The 23832-nt window shown below is 38.6% G+C and overlaps 1 protein-coding gene across 4 annotated transcripts in view; it reads left to right on the forward strand.

The window, feature by feature from the left end:
* EML5 (EMAP like 5) overlaps positions 1–23832 on the forward strand; it is a 179606-nt gene that overhangs the window by 89261 nt on the left and 66513 nt on the right. For all 4 annotated transcript variants that reach the window (XR_009210359.1, XR_009210360.1, XM_032134723.2 and 1 more), the window contains exons 18-21: positions 3743–3945; positions 4871–4982; positions 7024–7151; positions 12498–12639. Coding sequence is in view for 2 of the 4 variants with exons in the window: in XM_032134723.2 (XP_031990614.1) it covers positions 3743–3945; positions 4871–4982; positions 7024–7151; positions 12498–12639 (585 nt within the window). In the remaining 2 variants the exon portion in view is untranslated. The remainder of the gene's footprint in view (positions 1–3742; positions 3946–4870; positions 4983–7023; positions 7152–12497; positions 12640–23832) is intronic.

A 23832-nucleotide genomic window follows, 5' to 3' on the forward strand; every position in this document is an offset into this window, starting at 1 on the left:
TGTATTTTTTAGTAGAGATGGGGTTTCACCATGTTGGCCAGGCTGGTCTCGAACTCCTGACCCCAGGTGATCAACCTGCCTTGGCCTCCCAAAGTGCTGGGATTACAGGCATGAGCCACCGTGCCCAGCCCATCCTTTTTAAAAGGAATATTTTCAATCCACATTTTATTAAATCCACAGATGCAAAACCTGAGAACATGGGAGGCCGATTGTACTTAGTATTTCTGTCCTGGAAAAGAACTATGAATTTGTTTGAAATAAGATTTCAAGAAAGTAAATATTCTTGCAATGAAAATACTTCCAAATGAATAACTTTCTTTAAGTTTGGTTAGACATATAGTAGACCTGAAAGTGAAGCATAAAAGGATGACTGTTAAGGCTTTGGTGAGCATTTCAACCTTCCTTACTTTTGGGGTTCTGATCCACAGAGTTCATTAACCAATTGGGAAGTAAGTATCCACTTACTTAACCTAACTATTGTTTAACCCTCTAAATGCATAGTTTTAGGTAAACTAGGTTGAAGGAGATGACTTAGGCTTGAGGTTAACATGGGGCTTCTTGCCTCCCATTCCAGATCTAGGCTTTGAGAATTTCAAGTTATGATTTCTTAGTCTCTCCGCTAAGGAATTTGAACTCTATTCATGGTAGGGACAGAGGGATGGGGAGCCACTGAAAGTTTTTGATGCAATAATAACGTGAGCTGATTATATGACCTCATGTAACAGGCACATGTTACGCTGTGTGTATCATCAAGAAAACCCAGCTGTCAATGCTCTAAACCAAAGGTGGCAAACTTTTTCCATAAATGGCCAGATAGTAAATATTTTAGGCTTTCTAGGCCAAAGGACAAAATCAAGGGTATTATGTAGGTAATTATAGAACAAGAGAGAAAACTGTCCTGTCCTGCTTACCCTGTTTGCACCCAGTTGCCATTAGACATTCTGTCTGCCAGGGAATGGGCCTGGCAGGTTTTGGTGGGGAGTGAAACTGTAGTGAGCTTCACTACCCCAGTGACACATAGATCCTAGTGTGTTCTTCTGTTCCTGAAGAGCCCAACCTTCTGAATTTGGGCAGCTGACCAGAAGTGGGGCAACTACTAGACTGAGATTCCACTGCCAGATACCCAGCAGTTGCCATTAGCAGAGTCTGTAGCTTGTAGGTGGGGACCAGCCCAGACTCTGGGCAGATGCTGGTTACAGCCACAAACCAGGGAGGCAGACCTTGGGTTCAGAGAAGTAAACAGACTTGATCTCTGCAGCTCAGAGTGCTAACCTGCTCTAGTGGACATTGTACAAAAACAGGTAGTGGCAGGATTTGGCATTCAGCCCATTGTTTCCCCACCCTGCTCTAGAAGATAGTTTGCCCTCTAGTAAAGGCCAGTTCTTCCATTTGTGCACTAGATTCTTTCTCTCATCTACTCAAGGACATCACTCTAACTCTTCTACCCTTTCTCTACTGTATCATCAATTTTCCTCTCTACTGACTTTCCCTTCAGCATGCAAGTGTGATGTGATTTCTCCATCTTAAATAAGTGACACAAAACCCTCTTTCAACTTTATTCTCTGGTTGCTATCAATTTGTCATCTTCTATGCTAAACCACCTCTAAACAGTTGTTCCTACTTTCAATTTGCAACTTATGTTCTCTTTCTTTCTCTTTAGAAAAGTCTAATCTAGTTTTTTTCACCTCACCATTCCACCCAGCTGCTCTTACAAGGTCACTAATGACTCTGCCTTCTATGTTGAGAAAAGACAGTCTTCTGAATACATTTGGAATCTAACCACTTTTCGTCATCTTCTATGATATCACTTTGGTCTGCCACCTTTACCATTTGCCCATATGATTGAAATAGCCTTCTAACTCTTTTCATCCTTGACTTCCCTTGTATCTATTCTCAATCCAGAAGTCAGAATGAACCTCTTAATAAATCAGTTGCCAGATCTTGTCATTTCACTACTCAAATGTTTTGCATCTCATGTAAAGCAAAAGTAGGCCATCCTTACAATGGCCTGCAATACTGCCTTTGACCTCTCCAACCCCATTTCCCATTACTGTCTCGCCTTCTTTGCTACTCCATACTGGTCTCCCTGGATGTTACTTAGTGATTTCAGTCATGTTGTTGTATCGGGGCCTTTGCACTTGGCTGCTCCCTCTGCCTGGAACACTCTTCTAGCATGGCTTGCTCTTGCTGCCTCCTTCAAGTCTTCATTTAGATACACCTTCTTGATGAGGCTTACCTTAACCACCCTACTTAAAATGGACTCCTCCCACTTCCTGTCTCCTTTTTATGCTTCTGTTTTCTCCAAAGCACCCATCATCATCTAACATAGTGTATATTTTGCTTGTTACATTTATTGACTGTCTCTCACCATGAAGCTCTAGGGAATTTTGTTGTCTTGCCTGTTCTGTTCATAAATCTATCCGTGGTACATTGAATAGTGCCTGGCATGTATATTTCTTTTTTCTTTCTTTCTTTCTCTCTCTCTCTTTTTGTTTGGAGACAGGGTTTTGCTCTGTCACGCAGGCTGGAGCATAGTGGCACAATCATGGCTCACTGCAACCTCTGCCCCTCAGGCTCAAGCTATCCTGCCTCAGCCTCTCAAGTGGCTGAGACCACAGGCATACACCACCATACCCAGCTAATATGTTTCTTAAATGAGTGAATGAAGGAAGGAAGGAATTTGTGAGTTCAGTTGGGAAAAATGGGCAAGAGATATCAATAGGTAATGATGACCAGTAAAAATATGAATATATGATCAAGCATAATATTCACAGAAATGCAAATTTAAACCACAATAAAATTCAGTTGGTGTTTCGTGTTCCCCAGTGTGACAACACAAACTGTTTCCGAAGGTGAAAAACAAGGAATTCTTTTCACTGTTAGTAAGAGTGTACATTGGTATATAAACTTTGGAAAACAGTTTGGCAAGAGCTGATTCCTCTCTGATCTATATGCTATGCCTTTTGCACATTACTCTATTACTACTCCCAGGCATTCCTAGAGAAACTCTTGCACTTGTATAGAAGAGGCCTTTACAAGAATGTTTAAAGCAGCATTGCTTTTAATAGCAAAAACTTGGAAGTAACTTAAATCTCCATTAATAGGAAAATGGATAAGCCATGGTATATTTATATAATGGAATGCTATATGTTATGAAAGTGAGTTTTCTAACATGTAAAAAACTCTTTAACAAATCATTGGTGAATAAAGCAAGTTGCAAAGAATACATACAGGATGATATTTATAGAAAAATTTAAAACATGAAAAAATACAAGATTGCTTAAAAATTCACAAATGTGTTATATGTAAAGGAATGAATGAGAATAATCAGTATCACATTCACAATAGTAAAGGGTGAAGAAGGGAGATTGGCATGACATTTCAGTTACTTTGGGATCTTTTTGTAGGTCAGTGGATATATAGGCATTCATTGTATTGGGTTTTTTAAATGCCTTTTTGTATTCTTAAATATATCATAATAAAAACTTTAAAAGACATCAAAAGTGCTAAGTGCTGATTAAAATAGACTTAGTCCAGGTCTTTGTTTATCTAAAAAGTTATGGTCTAAATGCAGCTATGCAAGGTGTTACCCACATCACTGATTGAGACACCGGTAGTTTTCAATTCTCCTTACTGTTGCATGCCTTTCTATTCAAACAACAACAGTAGAAAAGAAACTTTGCTTCTTTATAATTGAGTACATTTTGAAAGTGGTACTTTCATAATATTTTTTGTGAACTAGGGGGAGGATTGATTGGAAGAAACGGCTACATAGGCACACTGGGGAAAAATGACACAATGATGTGTGCAGTGTATGGATGGACTGAAGAGATGGCTTTTTCTGGAACATCCACAGGAGATGTGTGTATCTGGAGAGACATCTTTCTTGTAAAAACAGTGAAAGCTCATGATGGGCCAGTGTTCAGTATGCATGCATTGGAAAAAGTAAGTAATCTAAAGAGATTTTAAATTAAACATAATTTGTCCTGGAGTGTAGAGCGTTTTAAGAAGTAAAGGAACACTGCCTTTCTACTTGCCTGGACTATCCAGCAGTAGTCTGTGGGCTAGGGTCATCTTGACCTTTCTTTGTTTCTCTTTTCAAACTACCGAACACAGAATGAAATAGATCTGCAGTGTTTTGTTTTGAGACAGTGTCTCACTCTGTCACCCAGGCTGGAACGCAGTGGTGTGGTCATAGCTCACTGCAGCCTCCAGCACCTGGGCTCAAGAAATCCTCCTGCCTCAGCCTCTTGAGTAGCTGTGACTACAGGCAAGTGCCACCCACATCCATCTAATTTTTAAGAATGTTTTGGTAGAGATTGTGTTGCCCAGGGTAGTCTCCAACTCCTGGGCTTAAGCTATTAACTCAGCTGTCAAAGTATTGTATTACAGGCATGACCCATGGTGCCAGCCAGGTCTGCTGTTGTTGTTGTTGTTGTTGTTGTTTTTAAAGTTCATGTTCTTAAGCTCATACTATGTGTCAAAAATCGGCTGTTTATGTATAATCACCGTATCCTATCAGGTAGTTACCATTTTTGTTTTCTCTTTTTAAGGATGAGATTATTAGGTAGACTCCAGGAGGATACATGTAACTTTCTGAGAGTGGTGATCTAACTTATAGTTACAGATTTTAGAAACTATGTTTCTGAATCCATATCTAAAAGTAAAATGTTTAGGGTCACTGTAAATATTGTTGCAGATTCCATGTAGACGGTTTAAAAACACAATGGATTCTTAGGCTAATTCCTATTCTTTACAAGCTGTAACTTTTGACTATGTTCTTTTTTCTAGAAGTTTTCAATATAAGGAAAAAGGTTACTATTTTAAAAAATATTTAGATCTTTATTAACTTGAACCTTTTTTTTCATAGGGGTTTGTAACTGGAGGAAAAGATGGTATAGTAGCTCTTTGGGATGACTCTTTTGAAAGATGTCTCAAGACCTATGCTATAAAAAGAGCTGCATTGGCCCCGGGATCTAAAGGTGATTTGAGACTTAGTGGGGTTTTTTTATAGGAAAAAAGATTAATTGCTCATTAATATGCTTGATCACTGAGGTGGAACACATGGCATATATTTTTCCGTCTTGTTGGGCATCAGCATTAAGTGGAAGAAATCACTTAACTGGATACCAGAATCATTGCCATATTTTCAAAAATCTATTTTCTATGATACACATGGTAAAATATTAGTGAAATACAAGATTATGAATCCTAATTTTAACATTAATTTTCCAAAGAAAATTTCCATGTGAACATCACATTTATCACCAGTCAAGAATTTGTGTGCAACTTTGACATTTTGTTTCACCTTGGCATTTTGTTGACCCTGCTTCTGTAGCCTCACAGGCCTTTTTTCCCTTTGCCATTTGTTTGTTGATTGGTTGATTTATTTAAGAGACAGGGTCCTGCTGTGCTGCCCAGGCTGGAGTGCAGTGGTGCAATCATAGCTCACTGAAATCTTGAACCCCTAGACTCAAGCGGTCCTCCTGCCTCAGCCTCCTGAGTAGTTGGGACTAAGGGCGCCTGCCACCATACTCAGCAAATTTTCAAATTTTTGTACAGCCAGGGTCTCTCTATGTTGTCCAGGCTGGTCCCAAACTCAAATGATCCTCTAAACTTGGCCTCCCGAAGCACTGAAATTACAGGCATGAGCCACTGTGCTTGGCCTCCCTTTATTTTGAAGAGGAGGAAGGGTGCAAGGGCAGCATCAGGCCCAACTCCCTGTCCACCGAGGGTGCATTTTCTTTATTATTATTATTGTACTTTGAGTTCTAGGATACACGTGCACAATGTGCAGTTTTGTTACATATGTATACATGTGCCGTGTTGGTGTGCTGCACCCGTTAACTCGTCTTTGAGTGCATTTCTTCCTTTAAGGCATGGCACCACACTCTCTCTGACCTCTGGGCCTTTCTACCTGTTTTTACTTTTTCCTAAAACATGTCCTTCCTCTTCCCTCCTGCCCCCTCCAGTTACTTGACAACATATTTATTTTTCAAATATCAAACCTGATTTTTTCTAGGATGATTTCCCCCACCCTCATCTCCTCTCAAAAAAGTTAGATTCCACTGCTATGTGCTCCTATTTCAATATGCCCTTAACACAGGGTCTGTTTTCCTCACTGTATGCTCTGTAATGGTATGAGTTAAGTCTATCATCTTTACTAATATGTTGCTGAAGCCTCCCTAGGACAAGTAGACATAAATAAATATAATTGGCCCTCTGTATCTGTGGGTTCCATATCCTCAGATTCAACCAACTGCAAATAGAAAATATGCGAGAGAAAAATAAAAAGTAACAATAGAACAATAAAAATAATATAAATTAAAAATACAGTATAACAGCTATTTACATAGCATTTACATTGTACTAGATATAAGCAATCTAAAAGTGATTTAAAGCATATGGGGGCCGGGCGTGGTGGCCCACATCTGTAATCCCAACACTTTGGGAGGCCCAAGTGAGTGGAACTCCTGAGCCCAGGAGTTCGAGACCAGTCTGGGCAAAATGGTAAAACCCCATCCTATTGAAAAATAAAAGGAAAAAAATGTGGAATGATGTATATGGGTTATATGCAAATACTACACCATTTTATATGAGGGACTTGAGCATCCATAGACTTTGGTATCTGTGGTTGTCCTGGAATCAATCCCCCAAGGATACTGAGGGCTGACTGTATATCTTGAATTAAAATTACTAATAAGAATATTGTAAATACTCTAAGAGGGGCAGGAGATGGATAAGGAAGGGCTAATAGAAGAAGAGGTAAACAAATAGTTGTTGGAATGGTAGGAGGGAATCTGAGAATAGAATCATAGACTTATAATACATAGGTAGTACTTATTTAGAGATTTCTAAATTGAATGATTGAGGTTAATATAGTACATTTATTAGAATACTTAAAATACAGGAGAAAACCTTGTAATGTGATTTTCACTGTCAAAATAGCTTAATTGGCAATATATACACCATTGTATTATAGTAACTGTATGTCTAAAAGAACATCTTCATTTAACATTTCAGGTCTTCTCTTGGAAGATAATCCATCTATACGTGCCATATCATTAGGACACGGTCATATTTTAGTTGGCACAAAGAATGGTGAAATACTAGAAGTGGATAAAAGTGGCCCAATAACACTTCTGGTTCAGGTAATTTTAAATGCTAATTTGCTTATTTTTCTTTACATACGATTGATTATTTCAATATATAAGAGCCAAAAGTTGACAGCGATGAAAAATAATGTTAAATTAGGGAAATATTTGTTAATGTATACAGAAAAAATTTTAATTTGGTTATAATGAAATGATTGGGTATCAGTAAATATACATATTCTTCTATGGAATAATTGCCAATATTTTGAGTAATTTCTTATCACAAAATAAGGGACCAATGAAAAGAAAAACCAGTTGTAATTAATTTAACCCAGTCTGTTTTTAATTTTATTTATGTAAGGTATATTTGTTGAGCCTAAGGCAATTATTTTTCTCTGAAACTCTTCATTAGGCCATTCTTAAGTTTCTAAGAAAAAATAAAAATGAATGTATGAATGTATGCTAAAATTTTATTACTGAAAATTAAATATCAGTGAAAAGATGTAAGTAATAAAACAAAAATCCAGAAATATAAAAATTATGTGATAGAGATGTAAAATTAAATAGCAGGATTAGGTGCTGGTTATATGATCCTTAACATTTCCATCAAGAATGGTGGATTCAATTTTTAGACTTACATTTCTTGTGTCTATTATATTTTTCTGGAAAATAGGGGAATAACACTGTAAAACAGTAAATGAAACAGGATGTATCCTGGCGAAAAAATGTCCTTATGCAACTCTATATAGTAACACCAAACTTTGGCTTGCCTTTTTACCCTGAAAAAGAATGTTCTTAATACAGACTTATTTCTCCTGCAACTCCCATTTCACTGTTATGACACCAATGAACACACATACAGGAGAACATGCTTTAATGTTAATATAACATTTTGATGGGTCAAGGAAAATTTGTAAACAGATGACAAAATGTTATATACTAAATTAACTGGTGTCTTACTGTTTAATTTCACTTACATAATTTGTCTCTGAAGTAAAAAGATGATGGGGTCATGGTGTTTAACATGTTTGTGATGTCTTGGAAAATATTAACACAAGTATGCTTTTACAGATGAATCCAAATATGAAATTATTAAAAACACAGTTTAACTGTGAAAAAAGATTTAGAAGTCACAAATAATGTCTGTTAAGAGAAAAACTTTAGACAAAATAAATTTAACAGCGTTTACCTGCACATTAAAAGAGGGCTGGCATGGTGGCTCATGCCTGTAATCCCAGCACTTTGGGAGGCTGAGGCAGGCAGATCACGTGAGCCCAGGAGTTTGGGAAGCTGAGGCAGGCAGATTGCTTGAGCCCAGTATGAGCAACATAGCGAGACCCTGTCTCAGAAAACAAAACAAAACAAAACAAAACAAAAAAAAAACATGAATTAGGCAGCACTCAGCACTGGAAAAGGCTCAGAGAGATCTGCTGTAGCAGTGAGGGCAGTGAGATTTTATAGGCTGAGTGCGGAAGTAAGACAAAATATATTTGACTGGTTAGAATGGAAAGACCTTACTTAGAGCTTAGTTGCAGATTCTGATTGGCATAGTCTCTAGTTTCATTTCACTGTTTACATTGGGCTTTGGTTTGCTTACATAGGAACTGAAAGCGCCGAAGCTTTGGCCTCCCAGTTAAAAATTTTTAAAATGTCCCATTGTTTTTAGTATTTATTGTAGAGTTCAGGATTTCAAATGTCTTATTATCTTCTTGAGATCAGAAGCAAGACAAGGATACCAGATTACACCATTATTGTCCAACATTTTGTGTGAGGTCTCAGCCAATCCAGTAAAACAAAACAATAATTAAGATGTATATGTTGGAAAGGAATGGACAACAGTGTTGGTATTTCTGGATATTATAGCCCTATACCTTGAATATCAAGGGAATAAACTGAAAAATTATTAGAACTAATTAAAGAGTTCTGTAAAATGATTAGATGCAAAATCCACTTATAAAATTCAATAGTGTTTCTATATACAAGCAATAACTAGTTAGAAAATATGATATTAAAAATGCTACTTGCTGGATGGGCGCAGTGGCTCACACCTCTAATCCCAGCACTTTGGGAGGCTGGGGCAGGCAGATCATGAGGTCAGGAGTTCGAGACCAGCCTGGCCAATGTGGTGAAACTCCGTCTGTACTAAAAGTACAAAAATTAGCCGGGCATGGTGGCAGGCACCTGTAATCCCAGCAACTCAGGAGGCTGAGGCAGGAGAATTGGTTGAACCTGGGAGGCAGAGGTTGCAGTGAGCCAAGATTGCACCACTGTACTCCAGCCTGGGCAACAGAGCAAGATTCCCTCTCAAGAAATAAATAAATAAATAAATAAATAAATAAATAAATAAATAAATAAAATGCTACTTGCACCAGGTGCAGTTGTTCATGCCTATAATCCCAGGTACTCAAGAGGCCGAGATGGGACAATCACTTGAAGCTGAAGGTTGAAGATCAGCCTGGGCAACATAGTGGGACCTCCCCCCACCACACACCTCTAAATAAAATTAGCTGGGTTTTCTTGCACACATGTGTAGTCCCAGCTACTCAGGAGGCTAATGTAAGAGGATCACTTGAGCCCAGGAGTTCAAGGGTGTAGTAAACTATGATTGCACCACTGCATGGCAACCTGGGTGACAGAGGGAGATCTCATTTCTTTAAAAAAAAAAAAAAAAAAAATACACAAAAAATATAATAACTGGGAATAAATATAGCTCAAAATATGCACAACCTGTGTTAAGAAAACTAAGATTTCATTAAAGAATAAAAGAAGTTATATAAATTTAATCACAATCAAAATTTTAATTAGATTTTTCACAAATTCTGGAAAGATATTAAAAACCATATAGAAGAAAAAATAAGAATAGTTAAGAAAGCTTTGAGAAACTCTCCATGCTAGAAATAAAAATATTATAAAATGATAGTAATTACAAATATAGGAATGTGTATGCCCTACAGAAATGTTTACATATATTTAACAACAACAACAAGAACTGTACAATGTTTGTAGCAGCACTATTCCATGATCAGTTTGGGGAGTAGTGCCATCCTAACATTAATTCTTTCAGTCTATGAACGTGGGATAACTCCCTATTTAATTAGATCTTCTTTTAACTTTTTCTGAGTGTTTTGTAGTTGTCAGTGTACAGATCTTGCACTCATTTTGTTAAATTTATTTTTAACTTTCATTATTTTTGATGCTGTTATAAATACAACTGTTTTCTTAATTTTGATTGCATATTATTCATTTCTAGTGTATCAAAATGCAATAGATTTTGTACATTAATGTTATAACCTGTAAACTTGCTGTCCTCATTTATTAGTTCTGATAGTTTTATAGTGGATTATTTAGGATTTTCTGTGTATAAGATTATGTCATCTGTAAATACACATAGTTTTACTTCTTCTTGTCCCATCTGGATGTCTGCTATTTCTTTTTCTTGTCCAATCGTCTTGACTAGAACCTCCAGTACACTGTTAAATGTAAGTGGTGAGAACTGAACATCCTTGTCTTGTTCCTGATCTTAGAGTGAAAGCATCTCGTCTTCCACCATTGAGTATAAGGTTAACTGTGGGTTTTCCATAGACGCTCCTTACTAAGTTTAAGTTGAGGAGTTACTACCCTTTTATTCCAAATTTGTGGAGCATTTTCATCATAGATGAGGAGGGATTTGTCAAATGCTTTTTCTATGTCTATTAAGTTGATCGTATGTTTTTCATTTTTAATTCTGTTGATATAGTGTATTACATTAATTGATTTTTGATGTTATGTCAATCTTGCATTTCTGGGATAAATCCCACTTGGTTGTGATATCTAATGTTTTATATGTATTGGATTTGGTTTGCTAGTATTTTGTTGAGGATTTTAGCATCAGTATTTATAAGAGATTTTGGTCTTTAATTTTCTTGTGATATCTTTGTCTGGGTTTGATATTAGGGTAATAATGGCTGTAAACATAATTCAGGAAGGGTTCCCTCATCTTTATCTCTTTCCCTGACCACACCCAACTGTTAAACTCCTTTAATTGCTAGCTTATTGCTTATTGTTTTCAACATTTTCCTTGGGTATAAATTGTGCCACAGGCTAAACCAATCAAATTCAGGCTCCTTTAAAGGGATACTTCCCAAGGTTAGTGTTTGAGGTTTGTTTCTGACTCCAGGCAGGCTCCGCCCAGCTATCTCTGAGAGTTTACTGGTTCTCTTGGACAAACTAGCTGGCCTACGGTTTAGCCTGTATTTCCAGTGAGCCTATCAGTCTCCTCCCAGTTACTTTTTATTAGATTTTTTACAAATTCTGGAAAGATATTAAAAACCATATAGAAGAAAAAATATTCAAGAATAGTTAAGAAATTTTCAGAACAATTTTCACTGTTTTTGAGACATACTTATGCGTGAGCTTTTTCACACTCTGCTGTAAATGAAGTCAGTTCCTTTGAGAAGAGATTAAGAGCTATCTGGTTTTCCGGATTGCCTCTCCCTCCAGGCAGAATCTCTGAACCAGGGCTCTGGAGTTGAGAGTGAGGTCAGTGGAATCCTTATCTTTGAGTATCTCAGGCTTTAGGCCTTGAGTACTTGGTAAGGGGAGAAGGGACAGTAGTCTCAGCTGTTCCTGGGTTACCACCAGGACCCCATTATTCTCAGAGGCACCACATCCAAAGTAGAGCCTCCATCTGGAGGAGGGGCTGGGCAGAAGTTATCTCCCACCTGTCAGCTGAGCTCAACAAGAATTTAGCCTCAGCAACAGGAGGCTGAGGGCAGGGGGAGAAATGCTGACATCCTGCCCTACCTGGGAAGATAGCGCTGTGACCGAGAGCTGGTGGGAGAGAGAGCCTAGTGTTCTTGGTTGCATCAGTCTTGGAGTTTCCAACCAGATGAGGAGGGAGGAAGGGAGTGGATCTCAGTTTAAATACCGTAGACTGTCACTGTTCTTAACAAATTTTAACAGATTTTCTTGAGTAAATGTTCCTTCTTTTGTTGCATCTCCTTGGAACTATTTTCAGAGACTTTAAATGGTTGTGTTGTTTTTTTTTAATTGATTTTTACTAGTTTCACTGGTGAGCAGGTCTGTGGAGCTCCTCACTCTCTCATGCAGGAAAGTACCTCCTATGTGGCAATTATTAACATTCCAGAGCAGCCAATTCCTATTCTCTCCACCCAGAGAATGTTTTAGGATTATAAGCTAACTTTAATTGTAGCTCGATTATATTGTAATTGCGGAGCTAAAGTTGTTACACAGGTATTTTATTGTGTTTCCCAAAGATAAACAGAAAAGTTTTAATAGACTTACTCACTATTCAGTATCCTATTATCATGTATTATTGAATGTTATCTTTAGCTTTATTCTAAATAAAACTGTGTATAAATACACACACACATACACTAAATTGATCCTATGTTTTCTTTATAGGGACACATGGAAGGAGAGGTGTGGGGTTTAGCTACACACCCTTATCTGCCCATCTGTGCTACTGTAAGCGATGATAAAACATTAAGAATATGGGATCTCTCTCCTAGTCATTGTATGTTGGCTGTCCGGAAGCTGAAAAAGGGTAAGAGGCTCTCAGACTTGAACGTAGATTAAGCTCTCACAGTTTTCTAACCTTTATAAATATAAGAAAGCAAAACTAGGCACATTTTAAAAAGACTTTAAGTATGTTGAAATGTTTATTCAATGTCTACTTGCTTATGGTGCCACATAGAGAAACGTAATTGTACTCAGTCTTGGCTTTATGGGACCTCCTATAATCATGCCTAAAGTGAGCAAATTTCCAATAACTTGTTGAATAAAGAATATAGAAGGTAAACAGAAGCTAAGTTTTTCTCTCCTTTGCGACTATGGATTATACATAATTTAAAACTGGAAACTTTTCTAAGGCATAGTGGGGACTAAAAAAAAAAAATCAAAAAAAGAACTAAAAACTAAGAGGGTAGACAGTTGAGGAAGGGTATTGTAAATAGAACCGAGCCCATTTGTAGGAGGCAGATGAAGCTGTCAGGGTAGAGAGACGGACAAGGCTCAATTATAGGAGCAAGGCTGTTACTATTAACCTAGGGTAGTTGAAGATATATGGACAGCTTTGAGTTTCTCAGCAAAGTGGCAGGGAATGTTATAGGATGAGGACACTATAGGAAGAGTGCTGGTTGCAAAAGTTGGGAATAGTTAACTGTAAAAAATATGATAGCAAGGCTGGGCGTGGTGGCTCATGTGTGTAATCCCAGCACGTTGGGAGGTCGACGCAGGAGGATCACTTGAGCTCAGGAGTTCAAGACCAGCCTGGGCAACACGGTGAAACTCTGTCTCTACACAAAATACAAACATTAGCCATGCATGATGGCACATGTCTGTAGTCCCAGGTCCTTGGGAGGTGGAGGTGGGAGGGTCTCTTGAACCTGGAAGGCAGAGGTTGCAGTGAGCAGAGATCATGCCGCTGCACTCCAGCCTGGGGGACAGAATGAGACCTTGTCTTAAAAAAATATATATGTATATATATAAAATAGCATCAACAAATGAAGGAAAGGATTATCTAACCACAGTAAAGGCCAGTTTGAAGTTAGGTAGCATGAATTATAATTCTTCTATTGACTTAAAAGTCACGGTCTGTTCTCTTCTTTTAGAGTTACAGTTTTTAATATATAAACTTAACTAAAAATCTAAAGTTTATCACAGTCTCTACAACACTTGGACTCTGGTCACTGTCCTCACCTTTTTAAATTATTGATGTCCAGCATTGAATTTTTTTTACCCTCACAACCCCCTTCAATTGTCATTATTATTGTTTTATTCGGTCATTATTTATTCAGGGTTTTTTGTGCGTATACATTTCTTTGTTCACCTTTTCTTCTTGGATATCATACTTTTTGCTTTTATTTTCTTTTTCCTACCTTAGAGTTTCTTTAATAAAAGATTTGTTGGAAATTTACTTAGCTTCTTTTGTCTGAATCAGTGGTTTATCAAGGGCAGAATGGTGGAAGTGGTCTATCCCGGCAGCAAGAGTATTTTATCACTGACTTCACCATTCCTAAAAAGCAGATTAATTTTTATTCAGTTTTATTATTATTAAAGTTCTCTATAGGCAGCATATTGCCACTTAGAATAAACTGTTACAACCACCCTGACCTTATTATACCACTAGCCTGAACATATTTTGATTGTTTACTCTCATTCTTAAATGCTAATACAACTGCTTCTGGAGTTCTTGGTTGAAAGATATGATTCTTCTTGTTTCCACTTCTCTCTTTTACTTTATTCTGCAGTTCTGTAGTTTAATAACATCATGCATTTCTCTGAATTTGTGTATGCTGCTTAGGATTTGTTATGCTTCCCGAATCTGTGGATGTATGTCTTGTATCAGTACTGAAAAATTGTCTGCTAGCGTTAGTGGCTCCTTCTAGGACAAGATCTTTACATTAGGTTATACAGAAAATTCATGATTCTGTATTTTTGTTTTTAAATATTCTTCTATAAGGGACAGACACGGTGGCTCATGCCTGTAATCTCAGCACTTTGAGAGGCCGAGGTGGGCAGATGGCTTGATCTCAGGAGTGGAAAATTCTATCTCTACAAAAAAATACAAAAATTAGCTGGGCATGGTGGCGTGCACCTGTAGTCCCAGCTACTTGGGGGGCTGAAGCAGGAAGACTGCTTGAGCCCAGGAGGCCAAGGCTGCAATGAGCCATGAACACACCACTGTACTCCAGCCTAGGTGACAAAGCAAGACCCTGTGTCAAAAACATATATATATATACTCGTATATTCACCTTTATTTTAATTTTTATCATCACTGATTCAAGAGGAAAACAGGTGGATTTTAACTTAAAAGGGCTATGTGTGGTTTTATACTGGTTAATTACAACAAGATTACCGAAGTCATGTTGGATGAAATATTACAAAACATAGTTATCTCTTTGAATCATTCAATAAGCAAATACTGTTTTCTTCAAATGAATGTACATTTATCATCCTGAGACTTAACATTTTATAAAAAATAATTCATTATAGTTAAAATAGCTTGTCATAGGAAAATTTCTAGCAAACAACTCAATTTTATGACAACCAGTTAAAGAAGTATAAAAATGCAATATGGCTTAGTGATTATATTCTTATTTTTTTTTTTTTTTTTTTTTGAGACAGTGTTTTACTCTGTCACCCAGGCTGGAGTGCAGTGGTACAATCTCTGCAACTTCTACTTGCCAAGCCCGAGTAATCCTCCCACCTTAGCCTCCTGAGTTAGCTGGGACTAGAGGCATGCACCACCACACCTAGCTAATTTTTGTCTTTTGTGTAGACATGAGATTTTACCATGTTGCCCAGGCTGGTCTCTAACTCCTGGCTCAAGTGATCTGCCTGCTTTGGCCTCCCAAGGTGCTGGGATGACAGGTGTGAACCACTATGCCCGAACTATATATTCTCAATGTTCATGAAGTAAATGCTTTCTAAATTTTTGCCAGCCTTTTGCACTCTATTGAATGACATTGGAAAGTTTCTTTTTTTTTTTTTTTTTGAGATGGAGTTTCGCACTTGTTGCCCAGGCTGGAGTGCAATGGCGCAATCTTGGCTCACTGCCACCTCCACCTCCTAGGTTCAAGCTATTCTCCTGCCTCAGCCTCCCAAGTAGCTGGGATTACAGGCAGCTGCCACCACGCCTGGCTAATTTTTTGTATTTTTAGTAAAGATGGGGTTTCGCCATGTTAGCCAGGCTGGTCTCGAACTCCTGACTTCAGGTGGTCCATCTGCCTCAGCCTTCCAAAGTGTTGAGATTACAGGTGTGAGCCACTGCTCCCGGCCAAACATATTGGAAAGTTTCTGTTAAAAACTTACATCCTCCAGATTTAAGTTTTAATTATAATCAATTCTGAGTTTGTTTTTGTTTTTGTTTTTGTTTTGAGATGGAGTCTCACTCTGTCGCCCAGGCTGGAGTGCAGTGGCGCGATCTTGATTCACTGCAACCTCCACCTCCTGGGTTCAAGTGATTCTTCTGCCTCAGCCTCCCAAGTAGCTGGGATTACAGGTGCCCACCACCACACCCGGCTAATTTTTGTGTCTTTGGTAGAGACGGGGTTTCACCATCTTGGCCAGGCTGGTCTCAATCTCCTGACCTCATGATCTGCCCGCCTCGGCCTCCCAAAGTGCTGGGATTACAGGCACGAGCGATGGCCCCCGGCCAATTCCAAGTTTAAAATGAACTTTCTATTTTTTAATTCTACACTATTAGTCCTTGTCTTGCTCATTTCATGTTTTCTGTCTGTCTCTGTGTGGCATCTGTGTAATTTTTTCAGATCTTTATTCTAGTTTTTAATTCTCTTTATAGCAGTTCATTCCCATCTGTTTTTTAACCTACCCATTAGTTAATTTTGATAATTGTCATTTTTATAACTTCTATTTGTTTTCAAGTTTGCCTGAGATATTTTAACATCATACTTCTTGTTTATATTTTAGATTTACTCTTTTCTGTCTTTAATCTTAACTATTTCAGATAAAGAATATAAAATCTAATTATCTCCAAGGATCTCATTATGCTGTGTTTTTCTTACCATTCTTTTGGATGTTTTCTTGTTTTTTGTTTTTGTTTTTGTTTTTTTTTCTGCTGACTCCCTCCTAGTGGTCCATCTTCTTGTGCATTTTGAATTTGTATTGTTAAGTTCTATGTTTGATTGGACTTTACCTGTGGGAATTCTATGATGTCTGGATCGAGGGTGTGGGAATCCCATGATGTCTGGATCGAGGACATTTTTTTGAAAAACAATATAACCTGTGTTTACTCTGGATGCTGATGATTCAGAGATCAGATTTTTTTTTTAATTTGGAAATAATGGTATTAGATTATCACTATGAGTATTTTGGAACCTAAAATTAACATAAAAATTTGAAAGCTAGTACTGTAATGAGTACAATTAATGTATGTCCCTTCATGAATTCCAGAGATTTTGTGTTTCTCTCTTCAGGTGTCTGGGGTGCTACCATCGAGAACCACTGAAAATTTATTTAACTGGGATTACATAAATCATGTAGTTAGTATAAATTTGAATCTAAGGTTTATGAAAGCCACCCTGTGTTTGTGAATGCTCAAGTATGATTTTTCCTCCTCTATGGAGAACCCAGGCCAGGATAGATAAGCTTGTTTCATAAAGTCTTTATTGCCAGACCCCCTTTAAAAAAAAAGTTTCTCTGTTTTTCTCCTGAGATATGGTTGTAGTACTAGAAGAAAATGACAATATGCTGTTTGGAGAGTTTTTGCTAAAAAAATTGCATGTAATTAAATAACTGTATTTTATTTCTTAAGATATTCATGAGTCAAAAAAATTTAATATTTAAAACTAAATATATAATTTAATGTTTAGTATATTGAAATACAAAAAGACAATCATAGAAGTATAGCTGTGCAGTATGTTAATTATTGGTAAATTATTAGAAGTAAATACTTCATAAAATGAAGAAAGTTTCAGCATAAAACACTGAAATAAAATAATTGATGTTTCTTTTAAAGCAACCTTAAGGAGCAAAGTTTATTAATGATATTATTATTGAGTTGAAAAGTGATTAATTTTGAGCAAATTTTTCCAATGGCCTAAAAGGCCGTTACTATACGCTACACTATACTGTACACTATTCTATACACTAGTCTGAGTAATGGTGAAAAGGTAAGTATAATCCAGTTCTAAATTTCCTGTGACTCTTGTATCATCAGATAATACTATCTCTTGTTTGATGGCTTCAAGGACATTTTTTTGAAGAAGTTTTTTTTGTAGGGACTACAGCACCTTTATTTTTTTATTTTTTATTTTTATTTTTTGAGACAGAGTCTTGCTCTATCACTCAGGCTGGAGTGCAGTGGCATGATCTCGGCTCAATGCATCCTCCGCCTCCCGGGTTCAAGCGATTCTCCTGCCTCAGCCTCCCGAGTAACAGGGACTACAGGCGTGCACCACCACGGCTGGCTTATTTTTATATTTTTAGCAGAGATGGAGTTTCACTGTGTTGGCCAGGCTGGTCTTGAACTCCTGACCTCAAGTGATCTGCCCACCTTGGCCTCCCAAAGTGCTAAGATTACAAGCATGAGCCACCATGCCTGGCTATAGCCTGTTTATTGATAGCAAGCTATAATATTTATTTTAAAGAAAACATTTCCAGGTTACATTGTCTTTAAATTTATGATTTGTAGAAGGAAATTATAATTCATTACTGTTGTATTTGTTGTGAGTTGTGTCCCCCGAAAAGATATGTTGAAGTTCTAACCCCCCAGTACTTGCGAATGTGTCCTCATTTAGAAATAGAGTATTAGCAGATATAATCAGTTTAAGACAAAGGCATACTAGATTTGGTTGGGCTCTAAATCCAGTGACTGATGTCCTTATAAGAAGGCCATGTGAAGATATAGGAACACAGACACACTGGGAGAATGCAGCGTGATGATGGAAGCAGAGGATTGGAGTGATGTACCTATAAACCAAGGAGCACCAAGGATTGCTACAACCACCAGAAGCTAGAGAGAAACAAGGAAGGATTATTTCCAAGAACTTTCACAATGGAGCATAGCTCTGCCAACATCTTGATTTCAGATTTCTAGTCTCTAGAACTGCGAGAGAATGGATTTCTGTTGTTTTAGGACACACAGTTTGTGGTCATTTGTTACAGCCTCTAGGAAACTAATACTGTGTTCATATTCCAGTGTTCACAAAGTCTTCAAGCTAGAGTAAGAATTATTCTCACAGTATTAGTTTTGCTTAGTTGACCTTTATTATCTCTGTGAAACTTGAGGGAAGAAAATTTTTTAAAAAACGATATAACCCGTGTTTACTCTGGATGCTAATGATTCAGAGATCAGATTTTTTTTAAATTTGGAAATAATGATATTAGATTATCACTATGAGTATTTTGGAGCCTAAAATTAACATAAAAATTTGAAAGCTAGTGCTATAATGAGTACAATTAATGTACGTCCCTTCATGAATTCCAGTATTGTCTAGGAGGTTCAGGTGCAAGACTAGTCTCCTATGCCATTAGGGCAGATGTGGCTTTAAAAATTTTTTTTATTTTGTGTTATTTTAAGTTCCAGGTTGCATGTGCAGGATGTGCAGGTTTGTCACGTAGGGAAATGTGTGCCCTGATGGCTTGTTGCACTTGTCAACCCATCACCTAGATATTAAGTTCCATGTGAATTAGCTATTTATCCCAATGCTCTCCCTCCTCCCTGCCCCACAACAGGCCCGAGTGTGTGTTCCTTTCCCTGTATCCTTAGTTCTCATTGTTCAGCTCCCACTTAGAAGGGAGAACATGCAGTATTTGGTTTTCTGTTCCTGTGTTAGTTTGCTGAGGATAATAGCTTCCAGCTCCATCCATGTCCCCACAAAGGACATGATCTTGTTACTTTTTATGGCTGCATAGTATTCCATGGTGTATATATACCACATTTTCTTTATCCAGTCTAACATCAGTGGGCATTTGAGTTGATTCCATGTCTTTGTTATTGTGAATAGTGCTGCAGTGAACATATGTGTGCATGTATCTTTGTAATAGAATGATTTCTATTCCTTTGTGTATATACTCAGTAATTACATTTTTGGGTCAAATGGTGTTTCTGGTTCTAGGTCTTTGAGGAATCGCCACACCGTCTTCCACAGTGGTTGAGTTAATTTACATTCACACCAACAGAGTAAAAGTGTTCCTATTTCTCCACAGCCTTAGCACCATCTGTTGTTTCTTTACTAATAATCGCCATTCTGAGTGGTGTGAGATGGTATCTCAATTTGCTTTTGATTTGCATTTCTCTAGTGATCAGTGATATTGAGCTTTTTAAAATATGTTTCTCAGCTGCATAAATGTCTTCTTTTGAGAATTGTCTGCTCATGCCCTTTGCCCACCTTTTAATGGGGTTATTTCTTGTGAATTTGTTTAAGTTCCTTGTAGATTCTGGATATTAGACCTTTGTCAGATGGACAGATTGCAAAAAATTTTCTCTCATTCTGTAGGTTGCCTGATCATTCTGATGATAGTTTCTTTTGCTGTGATGAAGCTCTTTAGTTTAATTAGATCCCATTTGTCAATTTTTGCCTTTTTGCAATTGATTTTGACATTTTCATCATTAAATCTTTGCCTGTACCTGTGTCCTGAATGATATTGCCTAGATTTTCTTCTAGGGTTTTTATAGTTTTGGGTTTTACATTTAAGTCTTTAATCCATCTTGAGTTAATTTTTGTATAAGGTGTAAGGAAGGGGTCCAGCTTCAATTTTCTGCATGTGGCTAGCCAGTTTTCCCAGCATCATTTATTAAATAGGGAATCTGGCTGGGTGTGGTGGCTCATTCCTGTAATCTTAGCACTTTGGGAGGCCAAGGTGGGCAGCTCAGGAGTCCGAGACCAGTCTAGCCAATATGGTGAGACCCTGTATCTACTAAAAATACAAAAATTATCCAGGTGTGGTGGTGTGTGCCTGTAGTCCTAGCTACTTGGGAGGCTTAGGCCAGAGAATTGCTTGAATCCAGGAGGTAAAGGTTGCAGTGAGCCAAGATTGTGCCACTGCACACCAGCCTGGGAGACAGAGCAAGACTCTGTCTCAGAAAAGATACAAACAAACAGATAGGAAATCCTTTCCCCATTGCTTGTTTTTGTCAGGTTTGTCAAAGATCAAATGGTCATAGATATGTGGTCTTATTTCTGAGATCTCTATTCTATTCCCTTGGTCTATGTGTCTGTTTTTGTACTAGTACCATGATGTTTTGGTTACTGTAGCCTTGTAGTATAGCTTGAAGTTGGATTAGCATGATGCCTCCAGCTTTGTTCTTATGGCTTAGCATTGTCTTGGCTATATGGGCTCTTTTTTGGTTCCATATGAACTCTAAAGTAGTTTTTTTCTAATTCTGTGAAGAATGTCAATGGTAGTTTATTGGGAATAGCATTGAATCTATAAATTACCTTGAGCAGTGATATAGTTTGGCTGTGTCCCCACCCAGATCTCATCTTGAATTCCCACATGTTGTGGGAGGGACCTGGTGGGAGGTAATTGAATCATGGGGGCAGGTCTTTCCCGTGCTGTTCTCGTGATAGTGAGTCTAACGACATCTGATGGTTTCATGTGTCTGGCATTTCACCTACCTGCACTCACTCTATCCTGCCACCCTGTGAAGAAGGTGCCTGCTTCTCCTTTGCCTTCTGCCATGATTGTAAGTTTCCTGGGACTTCTTCAGCAATGCAGAACTGTAAGTCAGTTAAATCTCTTTCCTTTATAAATTGCCCAGTCTCAGGTATTTCTTCATAGCAGTGTGAGAACAGACTAATACAGTAAATTGGTACCAGTAGAGTGAGATGCTGCTGAAAAGATACCTGAAAATGTGGAAGCAACTTTGGAACTGGGTAACAGGCAGAGATTGGAAGTTTGGAGGGCTCAGAAGCAGAGAGGAAAATGTGAGAAAGTTTGGAACTTCTTAGAGACTTGTAGAATGGCTTTGACCAAAATGCTGATGATGACACAGGCAATGAATTCCAGGCTGAGGTGGTCTCAGATGGCGATGAGGAACATGTTGGGAACTGGAGCAAAGGTGACTCTTCTTATGTTTTAGCAAAGAGACTGGTGGCATTTTCCCTCTGCCCTAGAGACTTGTGGAACTTTGAACTTGAGGGAGATGATTTAGGGTATCTGGCAGAAGAAATTTCTAAGCAACAAATTATTCAAGAGGTGACTTTGGTGTCTTTTAAAGTATTCAGTTTTTAAAGGGAACTAGAGCATAAAAAAAGTTCAGGAAATTTTGCAGCCTGACTGTGATAGAAAAGAATATCTCATTTTCTGAGGAGAAATTCAAGCCAGCTGCAGAAGTTTGCATAAATAATGAGGAGCTGAATGTTAATTCCCAAAACAATGGGGAAAGTGTCTCCAGAGCATGTCAGAAGTCTTCACGGCAGCCCCTCCCATCACAGGCCTGGAGGCCTAGGAGGAAAAGATGGTTTTGTGGGCCAGGCCATGGGCCCCTCTACTCTGTGCAGCCTAGGGACTTGGTACCCTGCATTCCAGCTGCTCCATCCATAGCTAAAAGGGGCCAAAGTACAGCTTGGACTGTTGCTTCAGATCAGAAGCCTCAAGCCTTGGCAGCTTCCATGTGGTGTTGAGCCTGCAGGTGCACAGAAGTCAAGAATTGAGGTTTGGGAACCTCCACCTAGATTTCAGAGGATGGATGGAAATTCCTGGATGCCCAGGCAGAAGTTTGCTGCAGAGGCGGGGACCTCATGGAGAACCTCTGCTAGGGCAGTGCGAAAGGGAAATGTGGGGTTGGAGCCCCCATACAGAGTCCCTACTGGGGCATCACCTAGTGGAGGTATGAGAAGAGGGCAACCATCCTTCAGACCCCAGAATGGTAGAACAACTGACACCATGTGCCTGGAAAAGCCACAGGCACTGAATGCCAGCCTGTGAAAGCAGTCAGGAAGGGGGCTATACTCTGCAAAGCCACGGGGCGGAGCTGCCCAAGACCATGGGAACTCACCTGTTGTATCAGTGTGGCCTGGATGTGAGACATGGAGTCAAAGGAGATCACTAGAACATTAAGATCTGACTGCCCTGCTGGATTTTGGACTTGAATGGGGCCTGCAACCCCTTGGTTTTGGCCAGTTTCCCCTATTTGGGACAGCTGTATTATCCAATGCCTGTATCCCCATTGTATCTAGGAAGTAACTAACTTGCTTTTGATTTTACAAGCTCATAGGTGGAAGGGACTTGCCTTGTCCCAGATGAGATGTTAGACTGTGGACTTTTGAGTTAATGCTGAAATGAGTTAAGACTTTGGTGGACTGTTGGGAAGGCACGATTGGGTTTGAAATGTGAGGACATGAGATTTGGGAGGTGCCAGGGTCAGCATGATATGATTTAACTGTGTCCCCACCCAAATCTCATCTTGAATTCACACATGTTGTGGGAGGGACTTGGTGGGAGGTAATTGAATCATGGGGGCAGGTCTTTCCTGTGCTGTTCTCGTGATAGTGAGTCTCACAACATCTGATGGTTTTATGTGTCTGGGATTTCACCTGTTTGTACTCACTCCATCTTGCTGCCCTGTGAAGAAGGTGCCTGCTTCTCTTTTGCCTTCTGCTATGATTGTAAGTTTCATGAGGCCTCCTCAGAAATACAGAACTGTGAGTCAATTAAATCTCTTTCCTTTATAAATTACCAAGTCTCAGAGTTGTTGTTGTTGTTGTTGTTGTTGTTGAGATGAAGTCTCACCCTTTTAGCCCAGGCTGGAGTGCAGTGGCACAATCTGAGCTCACTGCAACCTCCACCTCCTGGGTTCAAGTGATTCTCCTGCCTCAGCCTCCTGAGTAGCTGAGATTACAGACATGCACTACCATGCCTGGCTAATTTTTGTACTTTTAGTAGAGACAAGGTTTCACTGTGTTGGCCAGGCTGGTCTTGAACTCCTGATCTCAAGTGATCCGCCCGCCTCAGCCTTCCAAAGTGCTGGGATTACAGGTGTCAGCCACCACACTCAGCCAGGTATTTCTTCATAGCAGTGTGAGAACAGACTAATACAGGCAGTATGGCCATTTCACAATACTGATTCTTCCTATGTATGAGCATGGAATTATTTCATTTGTTTCTGTCCTCTTTTATTTCCTTGAGCAGTGGTTTGTAGTTTTTGAAGAGGTCCTTCACTTCCCTTGTTATCTATATTCCTAGGTATTTTATTCTCTTCATAGCAATTGTGGATGGGAATTCATTCATGATTTGGCTCTCTGTTTTCTATTGTTGGTATATAGGAATG

Source organism: Hylobates moloch, unplaced genomic scaffold (assembly GCF_009828535.3).
Source record: "Hylobates moloch isolate HMO894 unplaced genomic scaffold, HMol_V3 SCAFFOLD_16, whole genome shotgun sequence".
In the NCBI taxonomy this organism is placed as follows: domain Eukaryota; kingdom Metazoa; phylum Chordata; class Mammalia; order Primates; family Hylobatidae; genus Hylobates; species Hylobates moloch.